The sequence below is a fragment of the Somniosus microcephalus genome, chromosome 20, assembly GCF_052327205.1.
Source record: "Somniosus microcephalus isolate GS21.2 chromosome 20, FLI_Smic_1.0, whole genome shotgun sequence".
NCBI lineage: Eukaryota > Metazoa > Chordata > Chondrichthyes > Squaliformes > Somniosidae > Somniosus > Somniosus microcephalus.
In genome coordinates this window covers 46,110,148-46,137,796 of record NC_141006.1, presented here as the reverse complement: position 1 = coordinate 46,137,796, position 27,649 = coordinate 46,110,148, and the positions used below count along the sequence as shown (strand labels likewise).

The 27,649-nt window shown below is 46.2% G+C and overlaps 1 protein-coding gene across 2 annotated transcripts in view; it reads right to left on the bottom strand.

Annotated features, from left to right (window-relative positions):
- LOC147103192 (dyslexia-associated protein KIAA0319-like protein) overlaps positions 1 to 27,649 on the bottom strand; it is a 123,303-nt gene that overhangs the window by 73,590 nt on the left and 22,064 nt on the right. For both annotated transcript variants that reach the window (XM_085962584.1, XM_085962585.1), the window contains exon 3: positions 6,930 to 7,657. In XM_085962584.1, the coding sequence (XP_085818710.1) occupies positions 6,930 to 7,657 (728 nt within the window). The remainder of the gene's footprint in view (positions 1 to 6,929; positions 7,658 to 27,649) is intronic.

Below are 27,649 nucleotides of genomic sequence, written 5' to 3'. Positions count from 1 at the left end.
GAAATGGGGATGTTCACTGATGACAGCAGTGTTCAGTGCCATTCGCAACTCCTCAGATAATGAAGCAGTCTATGCCTGCATGCAACAAGACCTGGATGACGTTCAGGCTTGGGCTGATAAGTCGCAGGTAACATTCGCGCCACAGAAGTGCCAGGCAATGACTATCTCCAACAAGCGAGAGTCTAACCACCTCCCCTTGACATTCAACGGCATTACCATCGCCGAATCCCCCACTATCAACATCCTGGGGATCACCATTAACCAGAAACTTAACTGGACCAGCCACATAAATACTGTGGCAACAAGAGCAGGTCAGAGGCTAGGTATTCTGCGGCGAGTGTCTCACCTCCTGACTTCCCAAGGCCTTTCCACCATCTACATGGCACAATTAAGGAGTGTGATGGAATACTCTCCACTTGCTTGGATGAGTGCAGCTCCAACAACACTCAAGAAGCTTGACACCATCTGGAACAAAGCAGCCCACTTGATTGGCACCCCATCCACCACCTTAAACATTCACTCCCTCCACCACCGGCATACAGTGGCTGCAGTGTGTACCCTCTACAAGATGCACTGCAGCAACTTGCCAAGGCTTCTGCGGCAGCACATAAGAACATAAGAAATAGGAGCAGGAGTAGGCCAGACGGCCCCTCAGGCCTGCTCCGCCATTCAATAGGATCATGGCTGATCTGAATCTAGACTCACGTCCACTTCCCTGCCCTCTCCCCGTAACCCCTAATTCCCTTATCTGCTAGGAAAATGTCTATCTCCATTTTAAATTTATTTAATGTTGCAGCTTCCACAGCTCTCTGGGGTAGCAAATTCCATAGATTTACTACCCTCTGAGTGAAGAAGTTTCTCCTCATCTCAGTTTTGAAAGGGCAGCCCTTTATTCTAAGATTATGCCCCCTAGTTCTAGTCTCACCCATCAGTGGAAACATCCTCACCGCATCCACCCGATCAAGCCCCCTCACAATCTTATATGTTTCGATAAGATCGCCTCTCATTCTTCTGAACTCCAATGAGTAGAGTCCCAACCTACTCAACCTTTCCTCATACGTCAACCCCCTCATCTCTGGAATCAACCGAGTGAACCTTCTCTGAACCGCCTCGAGAGCAAGTATATCTTTTCTTAAATATGGAAACCAAAACTGCACGCAGTATTCCAGGTGTGGCCTCACCAATACCCTGTATAACTGCAGCAAGACTTCCCTGTTTTTATACTCCATCCCCCTTGCAATAAAAGCCAAGATTCCATTGGCCTTCCTGATCACCTGCTGCACCTGCATACTAACTTTTTGTGTTTCATGCACCAGGACCCCCAGATCCTTTTGTACTGTAGCACTTCGCAGTTTCTCTCCATTTAGATAATAACTTGCTCTTTGATTTTTTCTGCCAAAGTGCATAACCTCACACTTTCCAATATTATATTGCATCTGCCAAATCTCTGCCCACTCACTTAGCCTGTCTATGTCCTTTTGCAGGTTTTTTATGTCCTCCTCACTCACTGCTTTCCCTCCCATCTTTGTATTGTCGGCAAACTTGGATATGTTGCACTCGGTCCCTTCCTCCAAATCGTTAATATAGATTGTAAAGAGTTGGGGTCCCAGCACTGACCCCTGCGGAACACCACTAGTTACTGATTGCCAGCCCGAGAACGAACCATTTATCCCAACTCTTTGTTTTCTGTTAGATAGCCAATCTTCCACCCATGCCAGTATATTACCCCCAATCCTGTGATTTTTTATCTTGATCAGTAATCTTTTGTGTGGAACCTTGTCAAATGCCTTTTGGAAGTCCAAATACACTACATCCACTGGTTCCCCTTTATCCACCCTGTATGTTACATCCTCAAAGAATTCGAGCAAATTTGTCAAACATGACTTCCCCTTCGTAAAACCATGCTGACTCTGTCCTATTAAATTATGTTTATCCAAATGCTCTGTTACTGTTTCCTTAATAATGGACTCCAACATTTTGCCAACCACAGATGTTAGGCTAACTGGTCTATAGTTTCCAGCTTTTTGTCTACTTCCCTTCTTAAATAAGGGTGTTACATTAGCAGTTTTCCAATCTGCCGGGACCTTTACTGAGTCCAGGGAGTTCTGGAAAATGATCACCAATGCATCCACAATCCCTACCGCCACTTCTCTCAAGACCCTAGGATGTAGGCCATCAGGTCCGGGGGATTTATCCGCCTTAAGTCCTATTATTTTACCGAGTACCATCTCCTTAGTGATTTTAATCGTGTTTAGCTCCTCCTCCCCCCATTGCCCCCTGTTTGTCCAGTGTTGGGATATTTTTAGTGTCCTCTACTGTAAAGACTGATACAAAATATTTGTTCAGCGTCTTTGCCATCTCCATGTTCCCCACCACTAGTTTCCCAGTCCCATCCTCTAAGGGACCAACGTTCACTTTAGCCACCCTTTTTCTTTTTATATAGCTGTAGAAACTCTTGCTATCTGTTTTTATAACCCACGGCCTCTTCCACCTAGAAGGACAAGGGCAGCAGGTGCACGGGAACACCACCACCTCCAAGTCACACACCATCCTGACTTAGAAGTATATTGCCGCTCCTTCATCGTCGCAGGGTCAAAATCCTGGAACTCCCTCCCTAACAGCACTGTGGGAGTACCTTCACCACACAGAATGCAGCGGTTCAAGGCGGCGGCTCACCACCACCTTCTCAAGGACAATTAGGGATGTGCAATAAAGGCTGGCATTGCCAGCGACACCCACATCCCGAGAACGAATTTTTAAAAAATTACATTTGTTACTCTCCCAGTCCCTTCCTGACCCACTCTGCTTATTTTTACCCAAAACTCTACTCTGCTCTACAGCCTTGACATTTCTCACTGCTTTTAAATTTACTCTTTCGTGAATCCTCATTCATTAGCTTAAAGCCCTGTCTACTGCCCTAGTTATTTGGTTCGCCAGGACACTGGTCCCAGCCTGGTTGAAGTGGAGCCCATCCCAACGGAACAGCTCTCTTTCCCCAGTGCTGGTGCCAGTGCCCCATGAAGCAAAACCCCTTCCTCCCACGTAGTAGAGTTGAGTTTGATCATTTAAAATCGACAGAAGATAAAAAATAATACTCGTTACTTCATAGTTTGATATGGGCCAGAAACAGTTTAAAAGAGCAAATGTTGGTTAATTAATGTAAAATCTGTGGAGGAAAATTACAGTGGGGCTGCATTAACCAACACAGATTTTAATATACTGATTTTGTTGGGAAATAATTGTGAAAAGGTGCAATCCATTCAGTTAATCCACGACTAAAAACAACTCTTAATTACACGCTACCCAGTGCTACACACAGCATTTTACAATGAGGTTTAATATCTTTTGACATAAACTATCCCTCCAACACTCAACGATGCTCAGTGCACCTGCCACTTAGCCCTAAAAAAAAATTTAAAATATCATTTTAAGTCAATAATTCAGTATAGAGCATAGCTTGTCATTAAGTTTAAAGGATAACTACTATAGCGAATGTGCTAAGTAAAGATTCATGTTCAGCTGACAAGGAAAAAATGTAGCAGAGTGGTGGAATAAAAAGTAGAGAGATCAGTATCTTTCCTTTTTTTGGATGATCCAGAGGATAGATTGTTTGCCTAACTCAATTCACCCGCTTAGTTATTCAGTCATTGCTGTGGTAAGTCAAGTGAAAATCGATAGCTCATCACATGCAAGATGTCAGACCTCCTCAGGGATTTTGCACCAGCCAGCAACTAATACTTCTCCAAATTGGTAGGAGATTTGTTTAAAAATCTTAGTTTTGGTCAACAGGAGGAAGTACTTTGCTTTGAGTACTATACCCTACATTACCATTCTCCTTCAATCTTGGTGCTCTGCTGACATTCATAAAGCATTTAGGATCAAACACTCAACTGATGTACAGCCTCGTAACTCGGTGCCAGATACTGCAGGAAACTCTTTTTTAACCGGCACCTAACATCCAGAAATCTCTCTTAACCGGCAAAATTCAGGAGTAGGTTCAGGTAAGTTTTACTATATATTAGTGGCCGTGTAACCGGGGTTCCTGCACCTGCGGCCGTGCAACAGGGACTCCTGGATCTATGGCCGTGTAACCGGGGTTCCTGCACCTGCGGCCGTGCAACAGGGACTCCTGGATCTATGGCCGTGTAACAGGGACTCCTGGATCTATGGCCGTGTAACCGGGGTTCCTGCACCTGTGGCCGTGCAACAGAGACTCCTGGATCTATGGCCGTGTAACAGGGACTCCTGGATCTATGGCCGTGTAACCGGGGTTCCTGCACCTGTGGCCGTGCAACAGAGACTCCTGGATCTATGGCCGTGTAACAGGGACTCCTGGATCTATGGCCGTGTAACCGGGGTTCCTGCACCTATGGCCGTGCAACAGAGACTCCTGGATCTATGGCCGTGTAACCGGGGTTCCTGCACCTGTGGCCGTGCAACAGGGACTCCTGGATCTATGGCCGTGTAACCGGGGTTCCTGCACCTGTGGCCGTGCAACAGGGACTCCTGGATCTATGGCTGTGTAACCGGGGTTCCTGCACCTGTGGCCGTGCAACAGGGACTCCTGGATCTGTGGCCGTGTAACCGGGGTTCCTGCACCTGTGGCCGTGCAACAGGGACTCCTGGATCTATGGCCGTGTAACCGGGATTCCTGCACCTGTGGCCGTGCAACAGAGACTCCTGGATCTATGGCCGTGTAACAGAGACTCCTGGATCTATGGCCGTGTAACAGGGACTCCTGGATCTATGGCCGTGTAACCGGGACTCCTGGATCTATGGCCGTGTAATCGGGGTTCCTGCACCTGTGGCTGTGCAACAGGGACTCCTGGATCTATGGCCGTGTAACCGGGGTTCCTGCACCTGTGGCCGTGCAACAGAGACTCCTGGATCTATGTCCGTGTAACAGGGACTCCTGGATCTATGGCCGTGTAACCGGGACTCCTGCACCTGTGGCTGTGTAACCAGGGCTCTCGTACCTTGGTAAGTATACCTCTCTGTAATCCAGACTTTTTGGATCAACCGGCACCACGCCGGTCCTGTCGGTGCCGGATTTAAAAAAATGAGTTTCCTGTACTTAGTATGTCTTGCAGAGCATTCCTCTCCACACCTCATATTAGAAGTAGTTACTTCAGACAATTTCTTCATGAATTTGAAATGAGATAAAAACTCTTTTTGTGAAGTAAAGCTTTAGAAACAAATCAGCAACATATTTTGCAACAGGAGGAACCTTCATTTAGCACGTCATGAGAACCTGGCCTTTAATAAACAATCCCAACCGTTGAGTGTTAAGTAACCAAATATATCCGAATGTCAGATTAATGGAGCTTTATACTATGAGGCTCAATATCTTTTGACATAAACTATCTCACCAACGCTCGACTATGCTCAGTGATCTGCCACTGAGCACTAAAAAAAATAGAAAATAACATTTTAAAGTCAATAATTCGGTATATAGCATAGCCTGTCATTAGGTTTAAAGGATAATTATATGTAGAGAATGCGCGAAGTAAAGATTATGCTTTATTTTAATCTGCTGCATCATTTTACATACTTTATACATCTAATTTTCTTGAATTTATTTTAAAGTGATAAAGCAGAACAGACCAATTCCAGCTCACCCTACTCCCTCCATCCTTTACCCAGGTAAGGTTAAGTGGCAGATGTAACAGTGAGGCTAGCATGTACGTACCACATGCTCAGATAAGTTTGCCAACCCTCCAGGATTATCTTGGGGTCTCCAGGAATCAAAGATTAATCTCCTGGACCAGGGAGAAAAATCATAGGGACATTTTTTTTTTTTTTTTTAAACCGTGCGATTTTGTTTAGTTTTCTTTGAAAACTTAGTTTATTAGTCATAAAAATATTGGAAATGGGGAAAAAAATGAATGTTCGACTGGGCAGGTTGGTTGGAGGTCATATGATGAAACCTCCCGGAATATGTCCAGAGTTCACAACCCAATGCTTGGGCTACAGGAAACTTTGGTTTATCCGGAGGTTAACTGTCCGGAATGCTCGAGCCACCGGCAAAAATCAGGAGCCGTTTCGTTAGGTTTTTTTTCTTTTCGTTGCTTTTTTCCTCAACAGTCAAGCTCTGCAAGGTCTCGCTGAATCTGTTGCTAAGCTACAGAGATGCTTGCAAGGTACGGCCAACTGTTTAGAAGCTGTTGCCAGATACGGAGCTCAAAATCTCCGTATGTTTCAACATTAGCGCTGGTTTGTCCAGCAGTTTTGATGGGACGGCAACAGCTCGGTCCCGTCGGTGCCGGATAGCACAAAGTTTCCTGTACATTATAACTGCAATTGCCTCAGTCTCTCACATTGAAAATGGCAACTTCAATATGGCAGGTAGAGCACAACTCAGCATTTTTATGTGTTAGATCATTAACAGTACATTTACAGCAATTTAAGGTAGACAGTTTCTTTAAGCTGCAATTGAGGTTTCCATTTTTCCAAAATGTAAGGAAAATATACACACCAAAACTTTGGCAATTTTTGGTCAAAAATCCTTCTTAGTCAAAATGTTAATGGGAAATGGTATTCTATATTTTGATAAGAATTATACCAAAATATTACTCCTCATAGTCATGAGGGCAACCTTCTTCTAGGCCACTTCCAACGCTGCAGTGGTTGTATGTAAACAGAGTGGGCCAAGGTGACTTGTACAGTGATATTCCATTGTGATGAATCACCCAACCTGCACTTATTCCAATGCCCTCACTGAGAATTCACCAAGTGAAGAATCAGTGGCCATCTGACACATTCATTGATGCACTAACATGGTATGCCACCAATCGCTTCTTAATGTAAACACATTCAAATGAAGAATATAACCACATAACAAACTCTGAAGAAAAATATATCTGCGCCTATCATTTTTAGTTAAGCATTCGTTCAGATGGGAAGGTTCCTTTAAAAATTTCAAGATTTACCTCTGGAGGTAGAATCTGTATCTCCCCCAAGTTTCTCTCCTGATACTGTTTCGTATCTTGGTCATTCACAGTATCATTATTTTCCTTAAGGCTTTGCCGAGAGGTCTGTGGGTTATTTTCTGTATACTGTTGCGGTTTTAAATGTTTAGTGCTTTGCTGTTCTTCATTTCCAGATGGACTTAACTCCTTGTTGCCACCGATAGGCTGTGTGGTTTGCGTCTGTTTAGAAGTAGATTCTTCACCAATTTGTTGCACCTTCACAGGAATACCAGATGGTGCAGATGCCTCACGTCTTGTCCTGGAAAATATTTTATTTTGCTTTGCTGCCAATGAATTGCCAGGTAATTGGCCTTTAACTGGAGTTCTGTCAATTCTGGTCAGATCAGGAGTCCTAGGCACGTCTTTGTAATGAAAATTTTCTTTTAAAATTCTGTGCACAGGACTCTGTGAATCCCCACAAGTAGGAAGTTTATGAATAAACATTAGGATAGAGTCCGATCTGCCTGTTCGGTTTAGCTGACAGTTTCCTTGCCGTCTGCAATCCAAAAGGTAACACTTGCCCTCCAGTAGCCATGCAACATTACAGTGGCATTTCCGGCAGCAGGCGTCTCTACAAGACTGAATGGATCCAGCTTCCTCCACTTGCTCCACAAATCGACTTCCCAGTCTGACACGCATAAGCGCCCCGCTCTGGCTCGCTACTGTCCTGCAGTTTTCTGTACTTGCACCTACATTAGAGAACACAGGTAGAAAATGCATTAATAGTGAGGGGTGAAAGATCCTACTTTTCCATATATGAGATTAGTTAGCTGTGTAACTTCGGTTTTATTTTTAAAACCAATTTGTAACTTTTCCAGAGTTTCCAAGTATTCATTTTAAAACACAAATTACGGTCTAACAATTCAGATTGCCAAAAAATAAATGTTTTCTATGTGCGCCATTATGAATGCTATGTTCAAAGAACATGTGTGTGGGCCAAGGATTAAAAATAAATGCGAAACAATGGCCCAGTAATTGCGGTGTCTGTGACGGCATACTCTCAGAGTATGCCGTCGTATTCCCTTTCAAATGCCCCATAAGTTTGGAATTTCTGCTTGCGCGAAATCCGGAACTTGCGGCCTGTCAACGTACGCGTTGACGGGCCATCCGCGGGGGTCCACGAAATTTAATGATGTATGAAATTATCAAAAAAAATTATTTTTATTGAGTTTGGTGGAATGAAGGTAATTATGATTAAAATTCCAATTCTGTTAATTGTATAATTTTTACATTTCGGGATTCCATTGCATATTAGGGGCTTCCCTTCATAAATGATTAAAATGGAATTCTCCTTTGTCATTGGAGGGCAAGGCCTACATGATCCCAGGAATGCTTCCGCACCATCTGTGTCCCTGGGATCCGTTGGCCATTATGCTGCTCTCCGCTTCGAGGCCCGAGTCCACAACTTTTCGCCTGGCCGCTAGCAGGTACTTTCATAATTGATTCGCGGGTCAGAGGCGTACTCCAGAGGTACGCCTTTGACTGCAATTTCTAGCCTATGATGTTTGGTAACACAGCCAGAACCTTGCTTTACTACAGCAATTGTGTCTGATGCAGTTCCCAGTAAAAAAAGTGAGTTTAGTAGTCGCACATTGCCAGAAAATTCCTCGCATTGCTCAGAATGTTGACATAAATATGTAATGAGCTATTAAAAAAAAGGATAGAAATTACGGTCGGAGGATTACCTCTGACCCGCGAAACATTAACGAACCTACCTCCAGGCACCCAGGCTGCATAGATTTGCGGTCTCGGGCCTCCAGGTGTAAGGCAGCGTAAAGGTCCACAGATCCCTGGGACGCAGGCGGTTCGGAAGCATTCCTGGGATCACGTGGGCCCGGTCCTCCAATGACAAAGTAGAATTCCATTGCAATCATTTATGAAGGGAATCCCCCAATGATATGCAACGGAATCCCCAAATAATTCTACAATTTACACAATTCTAATAAATATGAATAAAATTTCAAATCAGTAATTTATAAGTCCCTTCATTGCACCAACCTCAATAAAAATCTCATTTTTTGATAAATAATTTTAAAACATTTTAATCCGGGCTAATATTTGCATAAACTCATTTAAAGTGTATGTGCATTATTTGAATTTTTAAATGTTTAAATTAAGGCTTATATATATCCTTACGCTACTGAAAGCAGGCCCTAAGCCTGTTTTTACCAGCCGTAAGAGTTGCGTGGGCAATTGCTGGGCAGTTGTTGGGCAAATAGAATTGCTGGCGCAGAGTTGGGCTGAGTTTCCACGCAGGTCAGATGATCTGTCAGGCGTACCTCGACAAATCCCAAGTTTCGGATTTCGCGCATGCGCAAGTGGAAATACAGAACTTCCGGGCCCTTCAAATGGATTACGATGGCGCACTCAGAGTACGCTGTCACGGAGAACCACAATTTCAGCCCCAATACAGAATAGTATTTGACTCCTAGTCAGTAGAATGGTAATCTTTGAATTGGGTAGGCATTGGGATAGGAAAAAAACAAGGTTCATCTAGTTTGCCTGCTACCATTCTGGCAGTCGGATGATAAAATAATGGAGTTGACTAATCATAGCAATCAATCTCTATCAATTAGTCTACAACAGACCCAGACACGAGGCGAGGAAAGTTCCATGGGAACCATAGGTCCAAAGTCACCTGTTCCTCCCAAGCACGCTACACTTACCATATGTCATGTCTCAAATTACTCATAGGCTGCAACTCAAAATATTATCTGAAAAACAATCTAATTTGCATTTGAATGAATCAACACTCTGCTTCCACCATCTCCCCAGGGAGCCTGTTCCAGAGATTGACCATTCGCTCAATACAATAACGTTTCTGAAGATTAGTTTTAATTTACCCCTCTTCAAGCGCAGGCTGTCTCCTCTGGTTCTAATGTTTTGGATAAGGTGAAATAGCTTCTTTTTGTCAAAATTATCTAGTCCCTTTGGAATCCTAAAAACAGCAATTTTATCATCTCTCAGCCTTCACTTTTCCAGTGAGAATATGCTCCATTTACATAATTGCGCCTCATATTCTAATCACTCCATCCCCTCAATCATTCTGATTGTTCTCTTGTATCCTTTCAATAGCTGCAATATCCTTTTCTGTACTGTGGCGACCAGAACTGTACACAGTATTCCAAATGCAGCCGCACCAATGATTTTTGAAGTGGTAGGTTTACCTCACTATTTCGGCTCAATACTGACCTTTAAATACACCCCAACATCTGATTTGCCTCACTCCCTGCCACCAAGCATTGTTGAGATAGGTTCAATTTATTGTCAACCATGACTCCATGGGAGAAAAATTGGGTTGATTTGCACCTCTCGTTAGCGCCGTGCATAGCGCCCCGGCCGCAAACTTGCTTGCGCCCCCTGATCTATCGCCGGAAGATATGTTCAACAGGATCAGGGGGCGTTGTTGCAGCAGCGGCCGCACTAGTAAAAGGGGCAGGTGTTGGGCAGCCTTTATTTTTGGTCAACTGCCAGCAGCTGCCCCCTTCCCCTTTTTTTCCCCTCGGGTTGCTGGCCGTGGTCGCGCAGCCCCGGCGCTCCTCGAGTGCCAGGTTGTTTTCAGGCAGAAGGGAAATGGGTGACCATCAGGCAGAAGGGAAATGGGTGACCATCAGGCAGAGCAGCCAACTTCCTGGCACCAGGGGTGCTTCTGCTCAGGAAGGGAGGAAAAAGAGTGGGAGAGCAATAGTGGTAGGGGATTCCATCGTAAGGGGAACAGATAGGCGTTTCTGTGGCCATAGACGTGACTCCAGGATGGTTTGTTGCCTCCCTGGTGCCAGGGTCAAGGATGTCACTGAACGGCTGCAGGGCATTCTAAAGGGGGAGGGTGAACAGTCAGAGGTCGTGGTTCACATTGGGACCAATGACATGGGTAGAAAGAGGGATGAGGTCCTGCAACAAGAATTTAGGGAGCTAGGTAGCAGATTAAAGAGCAGGACCTCAAAGGTTGTAATCTCTGGATTACTCTTGGTGCCACGTGCTAGTGAGTATAGGAATAGGAGGATAGAGCAGATGAATGCGTGGCTAAAGAGTTGGTGCAGGAGGGAGGGCTTTAGTTTCCTGGATCACTGGGCCTGCTTCTGGGGAAGGTGGGACTTGTACAAGTCGGACGGGTTGCACCTGAACCAGAACAGGACAAATATCCTTGCGGGGAGGTTTGCTAGCACTGTTCGGGGGGGTTTAAACTAAAATGGCAGGGGGTTGGGAACCTGAGCAGGGAGACAGAGGAAAGGAAAACAGGGATAAAAGCAAAAGATAGGAAGGAGAAAAACAAAAGTGGCAGTCAGAGAAATCAACGGTTTAAATCAAACATGGCCACAGTAAATAATAATTCTAATAGGTCTAAGAGCGTTAAAAAAACAAGCCTGAAGGCTTTGGCCTAGAAATTGGGTATAGCCCCGCTTGGGGCGTTAGAATCGGCGCAGCGCAAAGTTTATAGCCAGACGCAACTTATCGCCACCTGGCGCGATATTGGGTTGCATCGCCCCTAAAGGTGATTGAGGCGCGAATTCAGGCGTTACACGGGACTCCTAAGGCGCTAAACTTCCGGTGCAACCCAATATCGGAGCGCACGGGCGCAGCGCAGGTGCTCTCAATTGCCGATGACCACGAGACTTCCAGGCGCCGGCCAGCTCTAAAAGGGGTGGGTCAGTCAGCTTCAGTATCCACACTCTGCGCCTTGCAGGCCTCAGAATCGGCGCAGGCCCTTCTCTGGCGCTAAAAACTTGGACCAGATGGAGAAGGTGAGACAGAGAGCAGAGCGCTTCACCAATGAGGCTCTGGAGCAATTGGTGGCCGCAGTGGAGCGCCGGCGAGATGTTCTCTACCCAGACAATGGCAGGAGGCCGAATCATAAGGACTACCGACGAGCTTGGAGGGATGTATGCCAGAGGGTCAACTCCAGCAGCATGGTGACCAGGAGCCCTGTCCAATGCAGAAAGAAATTCAACGACCTCACTCGGGTCGTGAGGGTGGGTGTTGTTTCTGCAAACTTCTGCATCCCTTCATTTGCACCTGACTTTGTGGCTACAGGGTGGCCTGTGCCCCATTGGTCATCTGCCAGCAAGCAGCCACGGCCCTTTCTGGGCACACACATGCACATTTGACTCAAGGCGTCATGTAAGGGCTCTTCCACCATGGGGGGCATGAGATGATCACTCAGGTCATCAGGGCCTCCTTTCCCCTGCAGTCCAAGCTGGCGAGGATTGGCAAAGACCAGCTTCGCACCGGTGGAGGACCTCCACAAGTGGTCACTCTCACGGATCTCGAGGAGTCCACCAGGTTCTTGGAGGACGTCGGAGTGGTCCTGTAACCACTGCAGCTTCCGACCCCATTGTCGACAGCGATGGTAAGGTTCTCACCTTTTACAACTGTCTCCTTCCACTTGTTCCCCCCGCCAGCATGCTTTCTCACTGTGGACCCATGTCATAGCCTTGCCGCAATCTGGCATCCCTTGCTGCCAAGCTATCCTTTTGCTAAAGCCACTCTTTCACCTCCCTGCTTTCAGATGCTGCATCACCAGCACGGGAGCCGGGCCCTCAAGCTGCCAGTGCCAGTGCCTCCGAAAGCTCAATGAGAAAATTACTGTCCAACAGAAGGTCAGCAACTCTCTCCAGCAACAATCAGAATGGCCAGCCCAAATGGCTGCAGCTTTTATACCAGTGCTGTCCCCTTTAAATAGCGCCCCCAGAGTCCGAGAAGGGCCTGGGAACGCTCCATCCAACTGTCACTAATAGTGCCAGGCGGAAAGGTTGCGGGTGCCACCGAATATCCGGTCCGGGGCGCCAAAAAGACGTTGCACACTGAAATGACGTCATGATCTGCCTGTGCCCGCGGGCGCGCACAAAGAGTTAGCGCCGGCGCTAAAAGGATACTCAATATGGGAGGTGGCGCTATCTTCACTGCGCCCGCCCGAAATTTGGGTAACGCCCCAATTCTCGGGCTCTTTAGGCGCTACCAACCGAATTTCTAGGCCTTTGGCCTAGAAATTCAGTTAGGGGCGCCCAGCTCGCCTGGGCGCCGGAATTACTGCTGCGCGCGGAGCCACTTGCGCCAGCGGGAAATTCAGTTTCAGCGCCCCAAGTTGAAGCCGGCCGCTAAACAAGGGTTTCGGCGTCCCGCTTGGGGCGCTGAAACTGAATATCGGCGTGTAAAGTGCCGCAGCGCCACCCGCTGCGGCATGGCAGCCTGCGGTACTGCAGGCCTTCCTCTAATTCTTAAGGGGGAGGTGCCTGCAACAGCGCGATCCCCGCTCGCGAGTGCCGGCAAATGAGCCCGGCACCAAGGAGAAGTGCCGGGCTCTCTGGAAACAGCCGGCAATGCCGCGGGGGGGCGGTGTAGGAGGCTGGGGAAGGAGGTGCGGGCAGGCGGCCGCCGAAAAAGCGGCCGGCCGCACCTCCACCTTAAATCGCCCCACTACCGGCACAGGTAGGCCCCGTGTACCGGTCGCTGTTTGCGGCCGGCGCGGGGGAGGTGGCAGCAACCAAATATGGCCAGCGGGGCAATAGCGGGGCGCTGCGCACACCGATGACGTCATCAGTGGCGGCGCAGCGCTAATGGCTAACGCCGCCATTAGCGCCCCGCTAAATATCGCGGTAGGTTTGCACAGTGGCGCAAAAGCCCTCTTTGGGCGCAAACTGGTGGCGCAGGCCACTGAATTTCTAGGCCTTTGTGTCTTAATGCAAGGAGCATTTGTAATAAGGTGGACGAATTGGCTGCGCAAATAGAGGTAAACGCATATGATTTGGTTGGGATTACGGAAACGTGGCCCAAGGATGGCCAAGGCTGGGAACTCAACATCCAGGGGTATTTGATATTCAGGAAAGATAGGCAAAAAGGAAAGGGAGGTGGGGGTAGCATTACTGGTTAAAGAAGGGATTAATACAATTGTAATGAAGGATATTAGCTCTGATGATGTGGAATCTGTATGGGTAGAATTGAGAAATATTAAGGGGAAAAAAACATTAGTGGGAGTGGTATATAGACCTCCAAACAGTAAGGCGGAGGTTGGGGATGGCATTAAAAGGGAAATTAAAGAAGCGTGCAATAAGGGCACAGCAGTCATCATGGGTGACTTTAATCTACATATAGATTGGGCCAACCAAATTAGTAACAATACTGTGGAGGAGGAATTCCTGGAGTGTTTACGGGACGGTTTCCTGGACCAATATGTCGAGGAACCAACCAGAGATCAGGCCATCTTTGACTGGGTATTATGTAACGAGAAAGGATTAATTAGCAATCTTGTTGTACGAGGCCCCTTGGGTCGGAGCGATCATAATATGATCGAATTCTTCATTAAGATGGAGAATGAAGTAGTTGACTCAGAGACAAGGGTCCTCAATTTAAATAAAGGAAACTACGATGGTCTGAGGAGCGAGTTGGGTAGGATTGATTGGGGGATGGCACTCAAAGGGTTGACAGTGGATAGGCAATGGCAAACATTCAAAGACCGAATGGATGAACTACAGAATTTGTTCATCCCAGTTTGGCATAAAAATAAAACAAAAAAGGTGACTCAACTGTGGCTAACAAGGGAAATTAGGGATAGCATAAGATCCAAGGAGACGACATATAAATTGGCCAGAAAAAGCAATAATCCTGAGGATTGGGAGCAGTTTAGGATTCAACAAAGGAGGACAAAGGGATTAATTAAGAAAGGGAAAATAGAATATGAGAGTAAGCTAGCAGGGAACATAAAAACTGACTGTAAAAGCTTTTATAGATATGTGAAGAGAAAAAGATTGGTGAAGTCAAGCGTAGGTCCCTTGCAGTCAGAATCAGGGGAATTTATAATGGGAAACAAAGAAATGGCAGACCAACTAAATTCATACTTTGGTTCTGTCTTCACAAAGGAGGACACAAATAACCTCCCAGAGATGCTGGGGAACATAGGGTCTGATGAAAGGGTGGAACTGAAAGAAATCAGTATTTGTAGGGAAATGGTGTTAGGAATATTGATGGGACTGAAGGCCGATAAATCCCCAGGGCCTGATAAATCTACATCCCAGGGTACTTAAGGAAGTGGCCCTAGAAATAGTAGATGCATTGCTGGTCATCTTCCACAACTCGATAGACTCTGGAACAGTACCCATGGATTGGAGGGTAGCTAATGTTACCCCACTGTTCAAAAAAGGTGGTAGAGAAAAAGCGGGGAGCCTGACATCGGTAGTGGGGAAAATGCTAGAGTCTATTATAAAAGATGTAATAGCAGAGCACTTGGAAAGCAGTGACAGGATCGGACAAAGTCAACATGGATTTACAAAAGGTAAATCATGCTTGACTAATCTACTGGAATTTTTTGAGGATGTAACTGGTAAAATAGATAAGGGAGAACCAGTGGATGTGGTGTATTTGGACTTTCAGAAGGCTTTTGATAAGGTCCCACATAAGAGATTAGCGTGCAAAATTAAGGCACATGGGACTGGGGGCAAGGTATTGACTTGGATAGAGAACTGGTTGGCGGACAGAAAGCAAAGAGTTGGAATAAATGGGTCGTTTTCCGAGTGGCAGGCAGTGACTAGTGGGGTACCGCAAGGATCGGTCCTAGGACCCCAGCTGTTCACAATATATATTAATGATCTGGACGAGGGAATTGGATGTAATATCTCCAAATTTGCAGACAACACAAAGCTGGGTGGGAGGGTAAGCTGTGAGGAGGATGTCGTGAAACTCCAGTACGATTTGGACAGGTTGGGTGATTGGGCAGAAAAATGGCAAATGCACTATAATGTGGATAAATGTGAGGTTATCCACTTTGGTGGCAAAAACAGGGAGGCAGATTATTATTTGAATGGCAATAGATTGGGAGAAGGGGAAGTGCAAAAAGACCTGGGTGTTCTTGTGCACCAGTCGCTGAAGGTAAGCATGCAGGTGCAGCAGGCGGTTAAGGCGGCAAATGGTATGTTGGCCTTCGTAGCAAGAGGATTCGAGTACAGGAACAAGGATGTCTTGCTACAGTTGTACAGGGCCTTGGTGAGACCGCACCTGGAGTACTGTGTGCAGTTTTGGTCGCCTTACCTGAGGTAGGACGTTCTTGCCATGGAAGGAGTGCAGCGAAGATTCACCAGGCTGATGCCTGGGATGGCAGGAATGACGTATGAGGAGAGATTGTGTCGATTGGGCTTATACTCACTGGAGTTTAGAAGATTGAGAGGGGATCTCATCAAAACCTATAAAATTCTGTCAGGCCTGGAGAGACTAGATGCAGGATGTTTCTGATGGCTGGGGAGTCCAGAACCAGGAGTCATAGTCTAAGGATAAGGGGTAAGCCATTTAGGACTGAAATGAGGAGGAATTTCTTCACCCAGAGAGTGGTGAACCTGTGGAATTCTCTGCCACAGAGGGCGGTAGAGGCCAGTTCATTAAATATATTCAAGAAAGAGTTGGATATATTTCTTAAGGCTAAAGGGATCAAGGGATATGGGGAGAAGGCAGGGACAGGGTACTGAACTTGGATGATCAGCCATGATCTCATTGAATGGCGGAGCAGGCTCGAAGGGCCGAATGGCCTACTCCTGCTCCTATCTTTTGTGTTTCTATGTTTCACGGCACCCCGCTCCCCGGTGGCCCAGCAGGGCCCTAGTGTGTGCAGCGCTAGGCCCCTCCTCTTTAGTCAGGGGAAAAGGCCTGCAATGACACGGCACTACATGCCGACGCGCGTGGCGCTGTTGCACGTAGCGCTACGATCTTCAGTTGTAGTGCCCCTAGAGGGAGGTGAGCGCTTCCAGTCGCGCCCCGCCTCCTGCTTGTGGCGCTACTACTGAATTTCTGGTGGAGGGGCGCTAACTTTTTCGCGACGTTAGTGCACCACCCAATTTTTCCCCCCCATGACTCAGTACGGCACGGCTCCCAGATTTCTTTCATTTTCCATGCACATTATTTTCTTTTCATTCAATAATAGTCCCTTCCTGGATTTTGTTTCCAAGTGAACTTTGTATTTCTCTACATTGAATTTCATCTGCTACCTATCTGTCTAATTCACAAGTATATTCAAATGTTCATGTAGTTTATCCTGTTCAGCATTGGAGTCTACCACCTTCATTAGGTTTGCATCACCTGCAATTTAGTCACTGTGCTTGTGACTCCTAGCTTCAAATCATTTCTGAAGATCTTAAATAAGAGGTCCTAAAGCAGACCTCTGTGAAAGCCCACTGGTGACATTCTCCCAGGCCGGTTACAATCCCTGTATCACAGCCCTTTGGGTTCTACTGGTCAACCAGTTACGTATCCATTGCAAAATATTTCCACTGAATCCCACCTTCTTTATTTTCAACACCAGCCTTTCCAGAAGAACTGTATCAAAGGCCTTACTGAAATCCAAATACACCACACCCACTTCCTTACCCCCATCAAGTTCCTTTGTCACACCCTCAAAGAAAATCAGCAAGCTAAAATGGCTACCTTTTATTATTTTGTTTCTATCAAGATATGCCATGATCTTTATCTTTAATAAGAGTATGCTTAACTTTACCCACCATGGACAACACATTCACTGGTCTGCAGTTTCCTAGGTCACTGTTGCTTAAAAATAAGAGAAACATCTGCCTTTCTCCAGTTCCCAGTGATTTCTAGAAGAATGTGGCAGTTTTTCTGGAAATTTTCTCCTTTATACCCTTAAACCCAAAATACTGCTCAACAAGTCTAAGTGCTGAATTACCTATATTTTTCACAAGCTTCCTCATTCTTTGTACAAGAAGAAGGTTGAATTACAGTCAAACAGATATTCTATTGCCAAATGGAGTAAACACATTCAAACATTGCCTCTTTAAAAAGTTATCTAAGCTGGGTGGTCCTCCATGCTTTACAAATAGCTACTGCATGGAACCAAACTCCACTGGGACTGTGTTCCAAGTAGCTTTAACGTTTGATGCAGATGATAAGATTAAAAACTGAAGCTAGCTATATGGGGCAGGAACATCGTTACAAAACACAGGAAGGAGATATGCAAAATCTTGAAGTTTCTTATTGAGCTAGAGCACATAAATAACTAACACAGGGCACACGGAGATTTGAAGAGAATGTATTTTATTGTTTTACATTTATGAAACACATTATTTTCTTACCCAGGCATTTAAGTGTTAATCAGCTCAAATTTTGATGTTTCTTGACAAATAGAAACATAGAAGATAGGAGCAGGAGTAGGCCGTTCGGCCCCTCAAGCCTGCTCCGCCGTTCAATGCGATCATGGCTGATCATCCAAATTCAGTACCCTGTCCCTGCTTTCTCCCCATACCCCTTGATCCCTTTAGCCTTAAGAAATATATCCAACTCCTTCTTGAATATATTTAATGAATTGGTCTCTACTGCCTTCTGTGGTAGAGAATGCCACAGGTTCACCACTCTCTGGGTGAAGAAATTCCTCCTCATTTCTGTCCTAAATGGCCTACCCCTTATCCTTAGACTGTGATCCCTGGTTCTGGACCCCCGACCATCGGGAACATCCTTCCTGCATCTAGTCTGTCCAGTCCTGTCAGAATTTTATAAGTTTTAGAAATTGTGGGAAAAGAGTATGTCGGCATTATCCTAACCAATTCACTTAACTATACACTTACACTATTCAAATGAAGGTCAGTCCCTTACTTCAAATAAGCAGCCATTCATAAGAGAGTACGCCGGGTCGATTTAATGCTGAATTGAACTCGAGGTATTCATTATTTTTCATAGCAATTTTTCAACTTACTCTTAGTGAATAAAAATATGCAATGGGGAGGAAGGAACGTTATCAGTCTTACTTGCCTCATCCACAGAGGGGCAGAGGAATTATTTTACAACTGCAGTTTTCAAATTAAATAACTTTTTTCCCCATATAGAATCACTAGAAGGCGTAAAATAATCCATAACTTCACAACGCAATAGTGTGCACACAAATTCAACACTTAACAAATCTTGGGATCAAAAAGGTGAATAATGATGCACAAGGAAAAAATAAATTTAAACAATGAGTTAGAAGCATTGAATTTCCAATAATTGCCTTTTACAGATAGTTCAGATGTTTGTAATATAAATACAAATTCTGGCAGTCAGTATGCCCAGGAGCTGGATATATCTATCATTATATTTGTTTTGTTTATTACTCTCCACTTGCCTGGATGAGTGCAGCTGCAACACCACAAGAAGCTCAACACCATCCAGGACAAAGCAGCCCATTTGATTGGCACCCCATCCACCACCTTAAACATTCACTCCCTCCACCACCGGTGTACCGTGGCTGCAGTGCGTACCATCTACAAGATGCACTGCAGCAACTCGCCAAGGATTCTTCGGCAGCACCTCCCAAACCCGCGACCTCTTCCGCCTAGAAGGACAAGGGCAGCAGGCGCATGGGAACACCACCACCTCCAAGTTCCCCTCCAAGTCACACACCATCCTGACTTAGAAGTATATCGCCGATCCTCCATCGTCGCTGGGTCAAAATCCTGGAACTCCCTCCCTAACAGCACTGTGGGAGTACTTTCACCACACGGACTGCAGCATTTCAAGGCGGCGGCTCACCACCACCTTCTCAAGGGCAACTAGGGATGGGCAATAAATGCTGGCCTTGCCAGTGACGCCCACATCCCATAAGCGAATAAAAATAAATGCTGTTTTCTATTATGAATTGCTCAGACAAACAACACTCTGATAAAGAACACAAGAGTTGAAATTTATAAGCAGACAGAAATCCTCTAATCACCACCTGTACACATGCTTGTGGGGGAAGGGTGGAGAAGAGAGCAAGAGATGGAGATATAGAATTAGAGGAAGCAATCGGCATATTTAATGTTTGCAGAGATATCTTAAAAAGTTAGAAACCTGTCCTGCCAGTTCTTCCCCAGCCTCATCAAGTGCGGTCAGATCCATTCCCTTCCACTCTCTTTCATCAGGAAGCAAGTCAAAACCCAAATTCCATCCCTATTTCTGAGATTCCACCTCCACAGTTCTCAAAATTCCACATTCTCCTTTTCCAGTGATGCCAGGTTACAGCAGTGCCCTCCAACCACTGTTCCCAAACACCACCGCAGTTATTCCAAAATCCAGGACCTCACCTCAGCTCCGATTTACCACGAGCAATGACAGGGGACAGCTGCAAATATCTATAATATACTAAAAGCACTGCATGCATCACATACTTCCTGAAAGTGTAATACTAGCTTACTGTAACACTTTCTGATCATGTCTGGCATGCTAAAACTTTCCTGTTACACATACCTCACTGTTCTCCTGCCTCCAAGATAGGTGGCACTATTCTCCGCAGTGCCTCCTACCCAAGGTCACTAAAATTCAGGGCTTTTTTCATGCCGCCTCCTACTGCCCCAAGCCTCTCTTGCTGCTCCCACCAAATTGTTAGTGCCTTTCCCCCACCTCTCAACGATATCACTCCCATCTCTTTCCAGATCGACTACCCATGCCTGTATGCTTGGGCCTGCTGCCAATCCACCCCACCCCTACTCTCAAAGAACCCTGCCCATGCCAAGTTCCTGACTATGTGACTTCGAACTGCTTCCTGCACTTATAGTCCACTTGCCAACTTGGATTTACCCACCATTGAGGTAACCAAATATGCTAAAAGTACAGCGCATGCTTTTCACTTTTTAAAGCTGGTTACTGGCTAACAGTCAGGAACTCAGCATAGGCCTGTTTCTTGGGCTCTGGGTGGAGGGTACGGTCAGCACTCCAAACATAGCAGGGACTCTGAAGATCCTGGGAGAGGTCAATTCACATTCTCTTAGCCGCCTCCCACATTGTGACTACAATCTGCCACCCCCCTTAACACAAACCCCGCCCCCCCCATCCCCATGCTTCAGGATTCCTCTCTCCCGTCCCTGGGATCTGCTCCCCAGTACTTCCACACTCCTTGATCAGCTGCCAATTTAGATCCTTACACTCTCCCAGTGCTCCTATGGGCCTCCTCCACTGTTCCCAGATATCACATCACTCACGTTACTCTCACATCCAGATCCTCCAATATTGCACAAAGTGCTTGAACCTCCCCCACAATCTCCCCACGCCCCCAAATGCTCCCATACCTGGAAACAGCCTCCACTGCTCCCACATCTAGCAGGCCTGTCTTCCCAATACACAGACTGCCCCAACATTTTCAATTCCAAAGCCTCTCTCCTCAGGACTCGGACACTGTGAATTCCCTCCGTTTTCTTGCATCCCACGAACCCTTCCAACACTTGTACACTCGGTAACCCACCCACTGCTACCAAACTACACCATCTCACCTGAAACCCAGGAACCTTTCTCCTCACTAGTGTTTCTAGAGTACACAATCCCGTTTTAGCACAATGCAACTCCAAGTTCTCCCAAACCTGTAATCTCCCTTCTGGCAATACGAAACTGCAGATCACAACATAGTTCTAAACTTGATGACACGCCCAGTCCTGTTTTCAAGCTCGACCAGTTCTGTCCCAATTATATTAAGCCCAGAGCAACCTCTCCGTGCTACCCAAGCCCAACATCCCCTTAGAGCTGCCAAATCCTATTGTTCCCACCATCTCCACTCCTGCTACTCACTGAATTGCAAACTGGCATATATTCCCTGCCATCTTCAATCTATCCTTCATTTTCAAAAGAAGGGCAATTTTTTTAAAACACATTAGCAAATCTCCCATGGTGTTGCTCATGGTTAAGTTGCAGGATACAATTGTGCAATATAATGTATAATTTGGAATCAGGGCCAATGATTATTGGTCACTGTAATAAAAATGCAATTTAACTTAATACTGTAGGAACTTTATTCATATTTTCACTCAAATTCTCTCTTTTTGCATGCAAACTGTGCATTAGTGGCTGTAAACATCCATTTAGCTGTTTAGTTTTATTTTTTACCTTTTTAAGCTAGAACTCAGAAGATAGTAGGAGAGATGTTACAGGTTGCAGGTAGGTCAGAAACAAGTTGTGGGAACTGCATGTAGTAATACCTTGGAGTGGGATGGGGCATATCAATTGGTAGTGATATAAGTGAAGGTGGTCAGGGAGTCCAGGAGCATTGGACGTAGGAATAAGGTAGGAGGGGCGAGGGTCTGAGAGAACTGAGAGGGGTAGCTGTAGGGTTTGAGAACAGTGGGAAAAGGGAGTACCCATGGATGATGGTTGGAGTGGGAGAAAAGTCCTGGGGTATAGGAACACTGAGGACAGGGGGGAGGGGGGGGGGGGGGAAGATTAGGTATGTGTCTTCTTCTTGGGCAGTCCCTCAGAACCGAGGATGACTTGCTTCCACATTAAAAACGAATTCTCAGGTGACTGAGGAGTCCAATGCGGGACTTACACTCTGTCACAGGTGGGGCAGACGGTGGTTGAAGGGGCGGGTAGGTGAGGTGCTTGGGTTGACGTGCGCTCCTTGTGCTGAGCTTCCGCTTGCTCCGGGTGGTGCCTTCCCGGATGCTTCTCCTCCACTTTGTGCGGTCTTGGGCCAGGGATTCCCAGGTGTCAGAGGGGATGTTGCACTTTTTCCAAGGAGGCTTTGAGGGTGTCCTTGAAGTGTTTCCTCCGCCCACCTGGGGCTCTCTTGCCGTGTCGGAGTTCCAAGTAGAGCGCTTGTTTTGGGAGTCTCGTATCAGGCATGTGGACGATGTGACCCGTCCATCAGAGCTGATCGAGCATGGTCAAAGCTTCGATGCTGGGGATGTTGGCCTGAGCGAGAACACCGACGTTGGTGCGCCTATCCTGCCAATGGATTTGCAGGATCTTGCAGAGGCAGCATTGGTGGTACCTCTCCAGTACTTTGAGGTGCCTAGTGTACATGGTCCATGTCTCTGAGGCATACAGGAGGGCGGGTATCACTACTGCTCTGTAGACCATGAGCTTGGTGCTGGGTTTGAGGTCCTGGTCTTCAAAAACACTTCATCAGGCGACCAAAGGCTGCACTGGCACACTGAAGGCGGTGTTGGACTTAGTCATCGACGTCTGCCCTTGTTGATAGTAGGCTCCCAAGGTATGGAAAGTGGTCCACGTTGTCCAAGGCCTCGTCGTGGATTTTGATAATCAGGGGGCAGTACTGTGTGGCGGGGGCAGGTTGGTAGATGACCGTTGTCTTACGGATGTTTAGTGCAAGGTCCATGCTCTCGTACGCTTTGGTGAAGGTGTTGACGATGATTTGGAGTTCGACCTCCAAGTGTGCATAGACGCAAGCGTCGTCTGCATACTGTAATTTGACGACAGAGGATGGGATGACCTTGGATCTGGACTGGAGGCGACGGAGGTTCAACAGTTTCCCGAGGAGGCATTAACGTGGCGCAAAGCACCCAGCGCCCGGGTGTGGCACCGCTGATGCCTCCCGCGAAATTCAGCGGGAGGTTAGCAGCGGCGGGAGCCGGTAGCGCCCCGCGGGCGATGAAGTCATCGCCTTGCGCAGCGCCCCGCCTGCAAACTTTGCTTGCGCCCCCTGACCTACCGCCAGACGCTATGTCTGACAGGGTCAGGGTGCTGTGTTTGCGGCTGCAGTGGCGCAAATTAAAGGGCAGGTGCTGGGCGGCCATTTTTTTGGGCCGCCTGCCAGCACCTGCCCCCTTTTGCCTCTTCCTGGGGGTGGCAGCCTTAATCGGTCACCCCGCTCCCTGGTGTCCAGAAGGTGCATGCTGCGCTAGGCCCCTCCCCTTTAATCAGGGGAGGGAGGCCTGTAATACCGCGGCGCTACGTGCCGACGCTCATGACGCTGTTGCACGTAGTGCCGCGATATTGAATGGTAGTGCCCCAAAAGAAAGGGGGAGCGCTTCCAGTAGCGCCCCACCTCCTGCTTGGGGCGCTACCATTCAATTTCCTGCACGGGGGGCGCTAATATTTTCAGGACGTTAAAAGTAGCGCCCCGGCGAAGTTAGCACCCCAAAGGGGATGCTGTAACATTTGCATATTGAATTATCATTGGCCTGCAGGCATCTGTAAGGAATACCTATTATATACACATGTGATCACATGCTGAGTTGTCATTGGCCTGCAGGCATCTGTAAGGACTACTATTGTTTTGAAGACCCAGGCTAGGGGTCCTAATGCCAGGCTTTCCCCCACTAGTGCTGTAGGAGTAAGATCACAGACCTAATGCTTAATAAAAGAGTTAAACTATAATACTCCGTTGTCCTGCAATTTATTAGTTTTATACAAAGTGTGTAAAACAAGACAGACGCGACCCAATTTTCCCCCCTAAAAGTGCTTAAAAAACTTTAAACAACTCCCTGGCAACTTTTAGAATTGTATAGCCGAGGCCTCAGATTTGAGGTTGGATTGAATCCTAGTCCAGTTGTAAAGGGGAAGTGGAAGGGGAAGCGGAAGCTCTGGGAGGCATGAGGGAGGACAATGCAGGCAGTATTGGGCAACATGACTGACATTGTCACCTATCTTCGAAACCAAGCATGGAGGATTCAGATAGTGTCTTGTGTCTCAAACATCTCACTTAAACACCAAATTACTCAAATATAGTGACCATTATGTGGGCAAACACAGCAACCATTTTTCCCCACAACACTGTCCCACAGGCAGGTGAATAACCAGTTCATCTGTTTTCGGTGGTGTTGGTAAAGGGACACTGGGGAATGCCCTCCTCTTCCTCGAATAGAGCCTTGGGGAGGATCTCTACCCTCCACCCAAACTAGAGGAAGAGGCAGGTGAGGTCACAGTTTAGTTTCATCTGAAGGATGGTATCTCGGACAATGCAGCTTTTGATCAGTGTCGAAGTGGTGTACCAGTCTAGATGAACTCATGGCGTGAGCTTAAACACACAACTTTCTAACTCAGATGAAAAAGTATCAGAAACCAACAGTGAAGGAATGAGGGGAGGGGGGGAAATATTTATGGCCGGACAAATTGATTAAAGTATATACATTGTGATATGAATTAAAATTTAAGTGCTTCAGGTCTACAAGTTATTACTTTAAATATTCCAAACACTGCAGTAGCTTTATTACTGTAATGTTACTGTTTACTTCAGCATCATGTATGTGAACTAAAAATGTGTAACAATCCAGGCCCAGGGAGACATGAATTTCCTTGAACCGAACTGTTGTCTAATTGCTAAAAACAAAATTCCCACTTTTGCATATATATACTGCATAAACTGAATACGCATTAGACTGGTACTCACGTAAAATAAACCACTCCTTTGTGGCCAATTAACTCGATGGTGCTGAGCATTTCTAAATTATGCAGCGACTCTGCATAAACCAATGGTCCCAAAGTTAATCTGTAATCGTTTATGTAAATCATGGTGATCATTACAAGCTGCTTTTGTATTGGGCGAAGTGCCATGTTAGTAGCACTAACCCGATCTGTGGCTCTTGTACAATTGGCAGCAACACAAATTGCACTTTCCAGATTTGCCAAGGCCCATGGTCTGGAGGACTCATTCTTTTTTTTTTTTTTTAAAACTGGATTTCCCAAATCCCACAGGTTTGCTTTGATATTGTCAACAGATGCATAAGACCAGCATGTTAAAAACCAGCAGCACCGACACAGCAGACATCAATGCAAAGTTGCAAAATTAGAGGGTTTCACTGGTCACAGTCACAAGTTTATCCACATTTTGAGTGGGCAGACTGCTAACTTTTTGCTCTTCAATATATATATATAAAATATATTTTTTTAAGCTTATTCTTCCCCCCCCAACTTCTTTCATTCATTTAACCTCCGTCCTCAATCTTTACTTGCCCTCTTTCAGCCAGAAGACAGCAAAGCTGGAATCCTTAATCAAGATGCCATTCTGTACTTAACTAAACAGACATGTGATTGCTCTGGGCAGAACTCAATACACCAACTGCCACAGGCTATGCCATTTAGAATATTCACATGGTATTGGTGAAAGTTGCAACATTTTAATAAATAAATAAACAAGAACCTGAGTGTCGTTTGCAATAGTCTGTTTTAACCTGCTCACTGGGTTTTCACTGAATTTAATCACATTAGACATTTCCAGACAGTAACTTGACTGTTGCTGAACTTTTTGGGGGAGGGGGGGTTGGGAAGGTGTCACAGTCATCCTGCAGTCTCGGCTGCTGATTTTTTAGCCCTTAAAACAAGATACTAAGAACAGAAAGATCAGGCACTTGGATTGAGGCTAACCATGATAATAGGATTGATTTTTTTCTTTTCCAGTTCCAAGCATTACTGGAAACTGAAGCCAGGTTTCAGAGAAAGGGACAGCTGGTTCTGCCTTTCACCGGGGACCCGATTTTAGACTCCCATCCACAGCAAAAATCAGCAAGAGAGCATTGCCACATGTGTCTGCATCTTCTGCTCCCACTGGTGGCTTTTATACAAGTTTCATGTAGGAGCAGGAGTAGGCCTAGGCCATACGGCACAGAGTCTGCTCCGCCATTCAGTAAGATCATGGCTGATCTTCGACCTCAATTCGGTTTTCCCACCCAATCTCCATATCCCTACATTCCCCTAGAGTCCAAAAATCTATCTATCTCAGCCTTGAATATACTCAACAACTCAGCATCCATAGCCCCTTGGGGTAGAAAATTCCAAAGATTCACAACCCTCCGAGTGAAGACATTCCTCCTCTTCTCAGTCTTAAATGGCCGACCCCTTATCCTGAGACTATGCCCCCTAGTTCTAGACACTCCAGCCAGGGGAAATAACCGCTCAGCATCTATCCTGTCAATTCTCCTCAGAATCTTATATGTTTAAATGAGATCATCTCTCATTCTTCTAAACTCCAGAGAGTATAGGCCCAATCTACTTACTCACTCACTCCTCATAGGATAACCCTCCCATCCCAGGAATCAATCTAGTGAACATTCATTGCACTGCCTCCAAGGCAAGTATATCCTTCCTCAGATAAAGAGACCAAAACTGTGCACAGTACTCCAGGTGTGGTCTCACCAAAGCCCTGTACAATTGTAGTAAGACTTCCTTACTCTTACCCCCTTGCAATAAAGGCCAACATACCATTAGCTTTCCTAATTGCTTGCTGCACCTGCATGTTAACTCGGTGTTTCCAGTACAAGGGCACCTAAATCTCTCTGAACACCAACATTTAATAGTTTCTCACCATTAATGAAATATTCTGTTTGTCTATTCTCTCTACCAAAGTGTATAACCTCACATTTCCCCACATTGTACTCCCAACTGCCGCCTTATTGCCCACTCACTTAACCTGTCTATATCCCTTTGCAGGCTCCGTGTCCTCCTCACAGCTTACTTTCCCACCTAGCTTTGTATCGTCAGCAAACTTGGATACATTACACTCGGTCCCTTCATCCAAGTCATTAATGTAGTCATTATGCAATAGTTTACTTTTGTTGTTGCCACTGAATTTTGCCAGCAGAAAGAGAGCGAGACAAGCAGTGGGACAGGTTTTTGATCTGTTTGTTTGACCTCTCACAGGAGATTACATGGGTGTTGGTGGGCGAGGTTGTCGTGAATCATGATGCTGAAGACATCACGACTGTGTGGGGCAGGCTCGATGGAACAGCTAATCTTTTCCTGCCAATTCTTTTGTATGTTTTTGTATGATCCGAAACTTGCACCCTTGTACGTGTATGGGTTAACTTGTAACAAGTAGCCCAACCGGCAGGATACATTTCATTGGAGATTGTATAGGATGCCTACCACATTTTCCAGTTTAACTCGGATGTCACTGAGCGACTGCAGAACATTCTGAAGGGGGAGGGTGAACAGCCAGAGGCCGTGGTCCATATTGGCATCAATGGCATAGGTAGAAAGAGGGATGAGAACCTGCAGGCAGATTTTAGGGAGCTAAG